At 29.6% G+C, this 13864-nt stretch overlaps 1 protein-coding gene across 3 annotated transcripts in view; it reads right to left on the bottom strand.

Moving 5' to 3' along the window:
• Positions 1–13864, bottom strand: part of LOC136968921 (nucleosome assembly protein 1-like 1-B) — a 63996-nt gene that overhangs the window by 30076 nt on the left and 20056 nt on the right. For 2 of the 3 annotated variants that reach the window (XM_067263024.1, XM_067263079.1), the window contains exons 3-6: positions 13443–13592; positions 10333–10406; positions 8314–8413; positions 3434–3575 (exon numbers count right to left, since the gene is read on the bottom strand). In XM_067263024.1, the coding sequence (XP_067119125.1) occupies positions 3434–3575; positions 8314–8413; positions 10333–10406; positions 13443–13592 (466 nt within the window). The remainder of the gene's footprint in view (positions 1–3433; positions 3576–8313; positions 8414–10332; positions 10407–13442; positions 13593–13864) is intronic. The other variant, XM_067263150.1, reaches the window with a different exon arrangement.

The raw sequence follows: 13864 nt of genomic DNA, 5'->3' as shown, positions 1-13864 counted from the left end.
GGAAATTGTAACAAATCCGACAGAAGAATGCGCTGGGTGAGAAATTAGATCACCACCACCATTTTGATGAGAATCTGACGGGAAATTTGACACGTAAGTGCCAACTCAATGCTGTTGTATCAACTTTTGACAGTCATGTGACTCCCTTTCCCAGTTAAGGCAATAAAAAGCAAGAGTCACCGGAACTTGGGGAGAGCAATTCAATGGGAAGTTATATCGGGACATCATGCACATCCCATCTCTTGGACCTCCATATGTCGAACTGGACCCAAGAAGAGGAGAAGACACCCATTGGAAGAACATCCACGACAATGTCTCTTCCATACAACGAAGTTCGTCAAATCAACTCTCTGCTACGCATAAGAAAGGTATTTAGGGGGCTAGAAACTTGTAAACTCTCTCCGTGAGCAAACCATTAGAACTAGGGAAATAGAACAAGCACATGCTTTGCAAGCTACATAAAACTATTTGGCTCTCTTCCCGATAAGAGTATTTGTACCTGTATTTAATCGCATATTTAACCTGCATATCCTATTCTTAGTTATAGAATAAATGCTAATGTTGTTATGTTAAGACTTGTCTCCTGTCAATCTAAGGATGCCTGTTGACTTACCAATGACCTCCCCACTCACATTTTGCCCTCTTATCCATCCAACGACTCCAAGATCGGGCTTTACCAGCCCGTGCAGATTAAGTAGTCAAAAAGGGATTAACTCCTAACCCCCTGCTTATCTCAGTGATGGGACAATCAAAATTGGAAAAGTAGGAAATTTTCCAGTAATCAGAACTGAGCAAGTCTCATCATGATTTCAGACTCTTAAAATCAATTCTTCCACATTTAATAAGAAAATTATTTGTTTGTGTCAGTTGAAGATTAAAAACTTTTAATTACAACATTAACAATTAAGTATTAGTTTATTGGAAATTTTCACATTAACAAAGCAGAATTTGCAACATTTCAAGCATGAGGTGACGTCTATCATGATGAACTTTTCTTTTGCGTAGTCAGAGCAATGAGAAATTGCACTTGGCCAGTACGAACTGTCCCTATTTTATGGGAGATCAGGCGACATTAGGTTGCACCTGGCCAGCTTGACTGGCAATTTCAAATCAAGGCTGGCAGTCAGCAAATATATTTAAGTGTCGACAAAACAATTTAAAATATAAACAAAATTATATTTTAATTAATTGAAAAAATGTTACATAAAATTATTTTTAATATTCAGTAAGTTTACTTATAATGACAGAATGACTCATTATAACTAAAATCTTTTTATGATTTACAGATAACTTTGTAGTACATTAAATTTTCAAATGCAGTTTGCATGATTCTAAGTAAAAATAATTGTTTGCACTAAGTTTACCACCATTTTCAGTTTTAAAAATTTCATTTGATTCTTCCTTTCATGGAAAAAAGTTCACGCAATTGTAATTTAGAAAAACATAGTTTAAGTAAATGAATTCAGAACTTTTTTAACTTGTGATGATAATGATATTTGTTCAGCTCATTCCAAACCTCATTTAGAGTTAAATACAATGGAATTAAAACATTTATAGGGCATGCCAAATGCAAGAAGCATGAAAAAAAAAAAGAAGTGCATTTTCTTGTTTACCTCCCCCCCCAGTCATTGTATCAGCCAACAAAGTACTTTCCAAAAATGGCAACCCTAGATGACATGATGGGATAGTTCTTTGAGCTGAACTGAATTAGCCATAATTTCTTTGAGGGTAGTGTTGCAATATCAAACTTTATCTGAAATAAGATCACAAATTTATTTTGTAGAAAACAATAAAAGTATGCATATCCACATATAAATGGAGAATTTTCAGGTTTCTTTTGAAAAACTGATTCTGGATTTCCCAATCATTTTCCCTTCTTAAGCTTGATGTCAAGCTCAAGAATGGAATAATGGAAGCTTAAGTACCATGCTCATAATGTAAATCATTAATTAATTTTTCTAAATTAAAATGAACTTTAGAAAGTATTCAAAAGAATTGGAATCAGTATTTTTCAGCAGAATCTGAATTGTGAGAAATTTTGGTATTGTTCCATCACTAGTTCATATTAATTGTATTGGCAAGAAAGCATCTCAAAAACCAATCACTTATTTACCACTGTATCTAGCATTTTATCATATGCATATTACATCAACAATATTTTAATACAGGTATCCCTCATACAATACTGTTTCTCTCTAACAGTTCAAAAATTGGGGCTATCCCCCATACAACACAACTTCTGGGCTCTAACATAGTTTTAGAAATCCTGTGCACAAAATTTCATAATTTTTAAGTGTAAACTTCCTTACTCAATATCTTTTTTTTATTCAAGTAAACACACACACTGTCAAATTTTCCCATGGATTTTAGAATATTGAAATTTTCAAATTATTTTGTGCTTTTAATCAGGTGTACTTTAATGAAAACTGATAGGACAAAAAAGGAAAAAAAATTGCAACTTTCCTATCAATCAGGTATAGTGGTTGTTGCTTTCAGACTTTATCCCTTAAGACAGTCATTGTTTTCTTTTTTATAGATCAATTTTTGAATTTAGTGTAGTTTCTTTAAACGTTTTTAGATAAGTGTTATTAAACTTCATCAAACGGAAGGTATTGCTTACATACGAATGAAATATGACAGTATCCCAGTACTTGAACAATTCAGTGTTCGAACACAAATTCTGGAAAAAAGTTGCTTGGTACTCAACTGAACAAATGCAACCCTCTAAAAACAAATTTTTGATTATTAACATATTTTTCTTTTGTCATCCATAAAAATTTTTAATGATAAAAATAAAAAATACAAAAATGTTGCTGATACTTCTGATTGAGATCAACAAAAAAGTTGAGATAACAATACTTTATAAAAAGAAAACATTCTCATTTAACTAAAATTATTAATGCATCATAAAATACTTTTAATTGTGATTATTAATTACTAATCAATTGAAAATAAATTATTGATTGCTTTAACAAACATATTTCTCTTAATAATGAAAAAGAATAGTTTAAAGGTGGATTAAATAAAAACAGAACAGTAGCCATTATTTATTTTCAAATGTAATCACCAAAATTACACAAGCCCTTGTCCCACTGTTGCACCAAGCAGTGAATACCTTGTTTGTAGAAAGAGTTTGGCTGAGATTGAAACCAGTGCTTCTTTAACAGTAAGTGAAGCTGAAATGTTAATGTTTTCAACCCAATTAATCCATCTTCAGGCCATGTTCTGAAAACAAGCACATGAAATGGAATATAGTACCACTAGTGTTAGTATAGTATACTGAAATGATACACAGATTCCACTTTCATCTGCCTACACCCAAAGATGGCCCATTAACTTGGTCAAAAATGTTAATATTTCTTCAATCTCACCCACAGTTAAAAGTAAATTTTTTAGTTCAGCACATGAACTATGCTAGTTAGCTCATCCTTACCTTTTCAAATAAAGGTGCATAGATCTTTGCATATTTACATTCAAGTGAATGTACTTCTTCATAAAATTTTGCTTCATGTTTTGTATACTCCAACTGTAACTTCTTTAAAGCTTTTATTCTACGTTTGACTGCTTTTGGTAAGCTGAAAGCAATAAATTACATTAAGAACTTATAAAGCACAATTTTAATAAAACCTTATTTTGTAATCTGAAAAACAGAGTTACTGCAATTCGCTCAAATAAAATAAAAAATGGAATATTAATAGCATAAATAAGGTTATCATGTAGATGTACCAGCATTTTTACTACTTGACAGATCTTTAACATAAAGTAATAGTTCATTAATCCAGTACCCTTCGGCAGTATAAATTTGGTAAACTACACATGGTCTACATTGTATTGTGTTGAATGAGCATTTCTTTGTTAGAGCTAGCACATGTTTTGTATTCAGTAAAATTCATGACAGATATGTTTCCCTTCCCATGGACCAATGCAAGGGTAACACCTAAAAGAACAGATCTCATATTCTGAACTTGTGTAGCTGTTGTAAATAGTACATATACAGTACAGTACATGGCTGGAAAATATTGACAATTATATACTAAACCTAATACATTACAGACTTACACTAAAGCATACAGCTGGTAAAAACTGTATAGCAATGTCTGCAATATTTAAATCACAGAACTTTATTAAATTTTGCAAAAACTACAAAAACATCCTAAAATCTGGCACCACTCTGGTTCTACAAATGCCAGATTAATGAACTTAAGACAATATACTGTATTTTATATTGATAAATTTGCCATATCCCAAAACATTTTTTTTATTGTGTAATTTTCAATTGAACAATTTTATAAATATTTAGAAGTTCATTTATAAATAAATGGACATGAAAAGCACTTCCAAACTAAATTAAAGTTTTAAATTTTGAGGGCTCAAAGTACATTTACAAATAAGCTAAAATATTTTAAATGTTTAAGATACTTCAAAGAACATTGGCTAACAAAATAGAAAAATAATTTATAAAATTTTCTAAATTAAAATAAATTATTTCTTATTTAGTTCGTAAATTTGTAAGCTGCAACTAACATTCAACACAGAAAAATCACACTTTAACCACACTTTTCAGCAGTAACTGTGTATTAAACAATTTCAGTACAGACTGGGGCTTTGTTGTCATTGAGCAGGCGTAATGCCATCCTCTCGCTCAATGACAACAAAGTCCCAGTCCTTGACGGCATAACTACTAGGATGATAAAACATGTATTTTAGGCCATTCCAACAGCTTTTGTTATTTTCAACACATGCCTGAACACTGGCCTTTTTTCCTACTCAGTAGAAAAAAAAATAGTATCAAACTTATCTCCAAACTCACCAGTGCTAACACTTGCAAGAAATACAGACCAATCTGCCTTCTAACTACTTTTGGAAAATTGTTAGATGATATCATGATTAATAGGATCACTTGGCATCTACACAAATGTAGGGCCATGCATAAGAATCAGTTCAGCTTCTCTAAAAACAAAGGCACAGTAGATGACATTAAGGTGGATAGTGTTGTAGGCAATGTTCCAGAGTTCAGGACCAGACCTAGAACACTGTGGATATCTCTGAGTGATTGGATGACAATGTTATGTTCAATTGTATAAACACCTGCACTCCTGTCAGTAAAATAAGACTGAAAAAGTATATAAAGATTTTGAGGGCAGTGGTTCTGAATCCATGGTCCGCAGAACACAGGTGCTCTGTAAAGCCACTTCAAGTGTTCCGCAAAAAAATAAATATACAATTAAAAATTGTTGCAAAAGAAAAATCAATTCAATGTAAAATAATTTTTGTATGGGAATGTAATTAGCAAAAGCCAATGTTGTCATCTACTAGACTGAGTGCACTTGATTTCAAAAAAGGTTTATCATCTCTGCTTTAAAGCTGATGTATTGTAACTGCTCCACAGGAAAAAATGTCAAACTTTACTGTTCCATGGAAAAAAATGTGAAAGTTTAGTGTTCCCCAACTTCAAAAAGATTGAGAACCACTGGTGTAAGGTATGCAAAATAGAAAGCCACCAGATGTGATCGAAGACACCTTGTCGAAAGTCAGTTGTGATTAGTGGTGTGTTCATTGATTTTCCTAGCCTGGTAATAAGTAACATATTTAACAACACCTTGTCTCCTGGTTGCTGCATCCAGCACAATGTGGATGACACTATCATTTTAGCTTCTCACAGGAACAGCAATCATTTACAAGACATATACAACAACATTCTAAAAACAATTCACCAGTAGAGCATTGTGCATAGGCTGCATTAACACAGACAAATGAGAAAGTATTGTTGGTAGGGACCATCTAATCATAAAACTGACCAAGCATTTAAGAGCACATAGTATAAAGCAAACAAAGAAAATTAAATATTTGGGTGTTATTCTTGATGAGAAGATTAACTTCACACACCATATCAAATACATCACAAAGCTAAAATGATGGCCAAATGCTCTTGCTAATATTTCCAGGAAGACTTTGGCCTAGGTCCCAGCACTACCAAACTGGTAGCTTTATTAAGAGGTCCTTTCAACCTGCTCTCCTTTATGCCATACAGGTCTGGGTCCTGTGGCTGCCAAAGTACTGTCGGACAGCAGATGTAAACTGTCATCTGTCCAGAGAATTGCCACTCTCCACATCTGCAAGGCATACAGAACTGCACCCACTAGGGCTTTATTAGTAATGTCAGATTTGACACCTACAGATTTAGAAATTAAGAAAATTCATTTGAAAGGAGAACCTCACCAACATCACCTGGAAAGATTATAACAAATCAGATGTTGCCAAAGTTACAAAGGAAGGTAAGATTCCTCCTTGTCTAGTTCTGCTTGATGACCTAAGAAAATCTGGCATAGATTAAAAAAACCCTCTACTTACAATTATCATCCCTCTAATCAGCTTGCCCCAGACATTTACTTTGATGATCTGAAGGATCACCCGACATTTATAACTTACACTGTCTCCAAAATGGGTAAAGAGGTGAGTGCTACATTCGTAGTTTACTGATTTATGCCATGAGCTTACTCAAGCATGCTTCAAATTAGGTCCACACTGTTCAATCACTCAGGCAGAATCATTAGCTATTTATATGAGCTTGATGACGACCTTTTCTTTTGTCTATGATTATGCATAGACAAGACAAAAGATGCTTTGTACACTACTGCATATGCTCAGATAGTAGAATAGCTTTACACAGGATAGCCAGGTCCAATAGCTGCATTAAACTTATGCATTTCATACATTACATTATGAGGCACTTAAATAACAACATTAAAGTAGATTTTCACTGGGTCCCAGGTTACGCGGGAGTCCTAGGGAACAAAGCCATTGACCATCTTGCCAAATCGGCTGCTAAATCTACAGTTATTAGCACTTTTAGTTATATTCCTACTTCTTACATTAATATGCATGTCAAACAACAAATTACCATTCTCTAGCAAGACAGTTAGGACCATGACACTGCCAGTAGGCTGACCTTCTTTTATCCCCATTGACACTATTGCAACTCTTCCACACTTTTCCCCTAGCTTTGCTCTCACTCAGCTTCTTACAGGCCAAGGCAACTTCAAGCACTATCTTGAGGACTGCCTGACTGCAAAGGTGAACTGCATGAGGACCAAATGCCTATCCACTTAATTTTCTACTGAAATAGATACATGAACATTAGAGATAGCTTATTTAGAGAGGCAATTTTTGAGGGATACAACTGGCCTTGCACACCACAGCAAATCTAAACATGTACAATATACCATTGCTTACTTTCATTCATATCCCACAGCAAAGCCCTTGTGGTCCATGAATGAAAGTTAATGAATAAATATATAAGAATGAATAAATAAGTTAATAAAGTTAAATTTAAGTTACAGAACACACAGGTTTCCTTGTTCACATTATATAGTTCCAGTTAAGGTAAACTGTATAGCTAATTTTTTGTGTTATGTCTCTTGTTCCTTTGTAGTTATCAGGTTCTGCTTTGTTTATCTTCCATTGCTCTTCATGTTGTCTTTAGTCTTCTTATATATATAGTATTATTATTGTTATATGTAATTATAATAATAATAAAAATTGGGAGTCTTGTTATTGGATGCTCTAGTCTGTCTAGTTGTTGTCCTCGTCAGTATTCTTGTTTAGTTAATAAGAGATTTAAGATGTAAGTTAATTTTAAGTTAGGGCTATCTTAAATCTAAGTAAAGTTAAGTTTAAGTTACCAACATATTCACTGTTCCCCTAGTTGTTTCAGTTAGGTTATTCTACTTCCTACAGGATTTCCTAGCTTAGTTTCCATATTATTTTAAAGCCTTTACTTTAGTTTTAAGCATTATACTTTATTCTGTCTAGCTTTTATGTAGCTGTAGTACTTATTGTTGTATGCTACAATTCAGGTTCTCTTTTAGACCCAAGGCTTTGCAACCTAAAAACTGCATGCCAACATTATTTGTATAGGAAGTGGTAATCTTACAAACACCACTCAGAGGAATCCTCCTTTCCTCTTCTTTCTATCTTCTCACCCTCCTTCCCATCCCCTTCTTCCACTGCCTGAACACTGTGCAGCCATTGTCTTTCATTAAAAAAATAATCAGTACAGCCTTACATTAAAGCTCAATTAGAAAAGCAATAGTGACACCCACTTCTAGATCTCTATATCCAGTTCAAGAATGGCCATGTTTTCCAATGTATACTGCAAACCTAATCAACAATGTTTTCTTAATACCATCAATATCTAATTGATCCCCATATTTATAAAATGGTAGCATTTAGGGCACTAATAAAAAAGAGCCCATATGCATTGCTCTAGCATTAAGGACACTATGAAAATTAAAATAAAATTAAAATCCTTACTTCTCTATATATCCAGAAGGAGTCCCAGAAATGCTTCCAAACTTTGATTGTAATGCAGCAAGAACTTCAGGATTTTTCATCATTTCAGCTGTAAGCTGACCTTTAAAATATATTATTTTAAAGGTATATATTATTGACAATAGATATTTAATACAAACAGATCAAATATTAATTTTCATATTTAAATTTATTTTAGCCTTTAATATTAAAATTCTAGGAAGTTAAAACACACTAAAAAATTTTAGAATCTTAAAATTATTATTTATGAAAATTAATTATAACTCAACTGAATTTTTAAAAAATCTATGTATATAGTGAACTACCCAATATATTCATATTGCCAAATGATCTGTTGGATTATCTATTGGGCTGTAAGTAATTAATTAAGACTAATAAGTAATTAGACAAATCTAATTTGGATAGAGGTAGGCAGTCAAGTCAATAAAGAAATGATAGCTTAACAGCCTATCTCTAGCCAAATTGATTTGTATCTAATTAGTTATTAACCTTTCTATAGCCTAACAGATAATTGGGTGAGAAATACACAAACAACAGTAACTAGTTTAAGAAATTATTTAATAGAAATTAATTTCAAAAGACATTTTTTTAAATTTAAGTATAATTTTAAAGAAAAATACAATAGATTGTCAATTATCCGAGATTTAATTACTCAAACTAAATGTAAGTACACTACTTTATACTGTAATTCATAAAAAATTTAAAACACGTATAAGAAAATGATTTGTTTCTGTTACCTTTTATCATTTAACTTCAAAGTGAGAAACATTCATATTAAAATATAATTACAATACACATTTACATTTTATGTTGTATGTGTAGGATGTATTGTAAATAATGTAAAAGTTGTTATGTATGATTAAATTACCTAAGATATAAAGAGAAATTTAAAAGGAATATCCAATATAATCTTTTTATATTTATAATTTCAATCTGAAATGGCCAAGACATTCTGTTTTATCCAAGTTTTTAGTTAAAATTTGTGTAAACATCTTTCAAACTTAAATGTTAATTGCATAGTAGTTTTACAGAATACAAAAATTGGTTAAGCTTTCTTCTTTTTTCTAAACTAAATCCAAAATAATTAGAAAGAATATTAACCATATAAGTTTTATATTCGATTCCTTGCAATTTTTGTTAACAGAAAATACCTTAGATTTTAAGTGCATTTTAGGATATTTTATAATCCAGAATTATTTTTAATTTAAAATAAAAAAAATAAATTGTTTTTAATTATTAATAAAAGTTGCAATCAATTACTTATTTACTAAAAACAAAAACAAATTTTGTGCTAATACAGAAAAATTTCAAATCAGTATTTCAAGCAGAAAGATTTTAGAAATGATCCTTTATAATGTTTACTAAATTTAGTGGTAATATGATACACATAAACATAGTAACTCATGCTTGAACAATCATTTCAACATTTCACATTGACTAAAAATCAGGTGAGTGGATTACTAGAGTAAACAGTTTAAAAAATGCATTATGTATATTAAAAACTTTTTTAATTTTTGGCTATTTCTGCCCTATTGACACTACTAAGAAAGCCTTTTCTCCTTATCCACTGCAGGTTTGCAGACCTACATGCTGAGTGGGGAGGGACAAGGGACACGTGAAAAAATTTATAGTTTTTCAACTACCCAGATTCAATCCCAGACCCTAAGCAGTAAGCAACTTAACCACTTTAAGTCATCTAAAATGGTTAAGATGTTGGCTTACTGCTTGGCCATATTAAAGAATAAGACAAGCCAAAAATTATTTTCAGATTAATAATTTTAAAAAATTATATGTTGACAGAAGATATAATTAAAATTATATCACAAACCAAATATTCAAGTAATTCTAATATAATTATATATCTGCATAAGATAATTATAAGTTAAATGCTTCAGTACTATGTACAGTACAGTGTAACATCTGCTTTAGTTTTGTCTATCCTAAGATAAAAATTTCATTTTCAGAATAAGTTACCAGTAATTTCAGTTTATTAGAACTTACTTTTTTTAACATCACCTTCACCACCATCTAATTCTTCAATTTCAACATCATTACTCTCCATAGTCTCAGTAGCTCTAAAAAAAAATTTAAACTTTAGTGATTTATATATGATGTTTGCATTATATTAAAGATAAAAGTCAAACAGAAATGTAGTGATGAAATTAGCAGAATAAACTGTATTTCATATTTATTCATACAAATCATATCTTGCAATTTTAATTTTCAAAAGTTTTAACAATGTTTAACAAACATCACTAAAACCTGATACATTATAAAACTACAAGCCAATCAATGCCATATGTCATCAGGCTAGATAACAGGATATTTTTAAAATTTCCCATTTGAAAATTTTAACTATGTTTAACATTATTTATTATAATATAACATTGAATTTACAAACTCCAATATTCTTTTTAAAATTGCTAAAGAAACTGAATAATTCCTAAGGAAATTTGGACTAGAGATTTAAAATTTTTTATTACTTAGAATGTTATCAACGAAAATTATAAAATTATGTTTTCATATACCAAGTTTTTTACATTTGATAATTTTATCACTAATCTTTCATTACACAAGTTTTAGGTTCCTGTAAATTGAGTTTTCTAGAATAGATTAACAATCTAATTAAATTTTTTCTTTAAAATCTTTTAGTAAACAGTTGTATGTTTAATTTTTATATTTTGATGGTTTTAAAATTAATAGTAAAAATAATAATACAACTATTTACTAAATTGCAGTTATGTGTAAGCGTAGAAATGGGAGATAATAGCTTCTCATTTTAGAAATGTTTTATCAATCTGTGAACTTCATAAAAATTGTACAATTGTAGAACTAAAAGTAATATAATTTAAACAGACTTTTAGTTACTAAGTGTGGATGTAATGGAAATGATTCTCAAATGTGAAATTTGTAATAAACAAATGCATGCATATTTTTAAAACACAAATAATGGGTTGATGCATAAGTTTGTAGTATATTTTTTTTTGTCATGGCAACATTATAATGTTGGGAGTATCATTTGTCCCTTGGAGTGAAAATGTTGTGCTTATGAATATACCTTATATTTTACAAATTTGAAGAAAGTTAGTGCTGTTTGTGGGCTAAAGATGGAGTGTCAAATGAAAAAAATCAAATGCTTCCAACTACTCCTATTTAACAGAGGAATAAAGGCAATTAAGATAGCTCAAACCATTTGTGCCATGTATGGGAAGAATGCCACTGGGAAAAGCACAGCAAAAAAAAAAAATGGTTTTGTCATTTCAAAGAGACCACTTTGACTTAAGTGATTCTCCACAATCAGGAAGACCATCAGGCTTTGATAAAAACTACTCCAGCATTGGCTGACAGTCATAAATAATGCAGGATAATATATTACCAATTAGTTTGTCTTCTGTACATCTCAAATAATTAGCAAATAAAAACTTGAAAAAACTTAAAAGCTTCAAACTTATCAACTCAATACAATTAATAATGTTCACTGGTGACAAAAAAATTTTTAAATGAACATTTAAAATAAAAATCTGCAAAAATAATATGTCACAATACAATATAATAAACTTACAAATGACAACCACTAATACCTTAAAATTTCATAATGAATTAAAAATAACTTTACATAATATTTATACTTAAAAAAAACTGAATATAAGAACTTTTGTATGTTTAACTTACATTCTATACAATAACAAAGATATGTTTAAACTATGCATAAAGAGTTACCAATGAATAAAACAGTGAAACAATGTTTTTTATTTGATCTAACTTTTTAAAATTTCACTTGTCTTATAACTAATGTTTGAGCAAACAGTTTAAATATTAATATAATGGAAAATATTTCTAAAAGACAAATTTAATAAAACAACTGTATATCAATGTTAAAATTTCATTATCTTAATTTTTAATAATACATTTATTTCATAAAGGGTATTAATTTAATTACTGTATTTTACTTAAATTTTTCTAGTATTGATAGTTTGTTTCACAAACAAAATATTTCTAATGTGTGCATTATTATTATTATTAGATTTTTTGCAATGAAATTATGTCTACAAAATTATAATGAAGTTGCATTTAAAACTGAGGTAAAGAATACAAATTCCCATTGTAAAGAATATCAAGTGTGTGTTGAATTTGTTTTTAATTTAAATTTAATATAATTTAACTTTTCAATTTCATTTATTACATACTACTATAAGAAAAATTATGATTATGCTTCAATTTCAGAACTAAAATTCAATCATCATATTAAATAGCCGGATATAATCCAGCAATCATTTGGCTTCAAACTAAAAAAATTCAGTTTAAATATTTGTTATATTTCCCTTAATTACTTTTCCCTATAATTTAGGCAAAAGTTATAAAAAAAATTTTTACAAGTTGATTTTTACAAAAAGTTTCCAAAATAATTTCAGATTTTTGACTTACCTATGCAAATTTATTAAATCTGAATTAGAGTTCATATTTTTCATAATTTTCAATGGTTTTCATTAATTACAAATGAAAGAATTTCAGTATTTTATAACATAGAGGTATTCAAAAACAAAAATTTGACTTAGTTAAGTTTATGCATATTATAAAATGCTTTCAATAAATTTACAAAAATTTTCAGAAAATATTTGTATATTCACATAATAAAGCTAATTTTTATACAAAAATAAAACTAAGAGTAAATACAAATTATTACATGCATTCTGTAAACTCTTTCAATCTTTCTATACAATACCAAATATTTATTTCAGATACACATGATTTTATAATTATTATTTTTCAACTAAGATATAAATTAGTTTCTTTTAACATAAAAGATTATTATACATTTACATACATTACTAGATAACTTTGAAATAAATAAAATTTTATCTATTTGATTGACTAGCCATATATTGTATACAGGCAAGCATGCACAAGTGCATAGGTCATACTCTAAGTGCAAAAGTGACAAATTCTTTTGTTGAAGTTATTAAATTACATTAAATGAAGCTACAAGTTATTAAAGTTTTGAACTAAATATAACTCCAAAGAAATAAACTTATCTTGAAACAATTTGCTGTGCAATGTAGAATTCAATATAAATAAAACATATATCATCATTACTCAAATTTTGTACTCACAATTTTTGTGCAGCTATGTCTTCTATTAATTGTGTCTTAGTAAAATCAGTGGTTTCATTACAATCTGCAATATTTAAATCTGAATTCAGCAGTTGTTCTTTATTATCTATTAAAGTATCATGTTGCATCGTGTCAGTAAAAGATGATGTACTGTAAAGATATAAAAGAATTATATCTAAATACAGTCATGAAATAATAAATGTATTCAGATGCTGTATTTAAAAGTATATTATAATACCAATCACAATTGAAATGACAATATCTTCTAAATTCCAGCAAAAACAAAAATTTAATCAAAAATATTTTTGGCCTTATCCAAAAAGTCGTCTTCAAGCTACAATCTTTTAGAGCATATTATAAAGTTGACCATTCTATTTTAGACAGTCTATTTAAATGGGGGCTTGCTTTTGCAACATAAATCA

This window comes from Centruroides vittatus, unplaced genomic scaffold, assembly GCF_030686945.1.
Source record: "Centruroides vittatus isolate TY-2023 unplaced genomic scaffold, ASM3068694v2 contig_10, whole genome shotgun sequence".
In the NCBI taxonomy this organism is placed as follows: Eukaryota; Metazoa; Arthropoda; class Arachnida; order Scorpiones; family Buthidae; genus Centruroides; species Centruroides vittatus.
The sequence above is the reverse complement of the archived record's forward strand: the minus strand, read 5'-3'. Positions and strand labels throughout refer to the sequence as shown.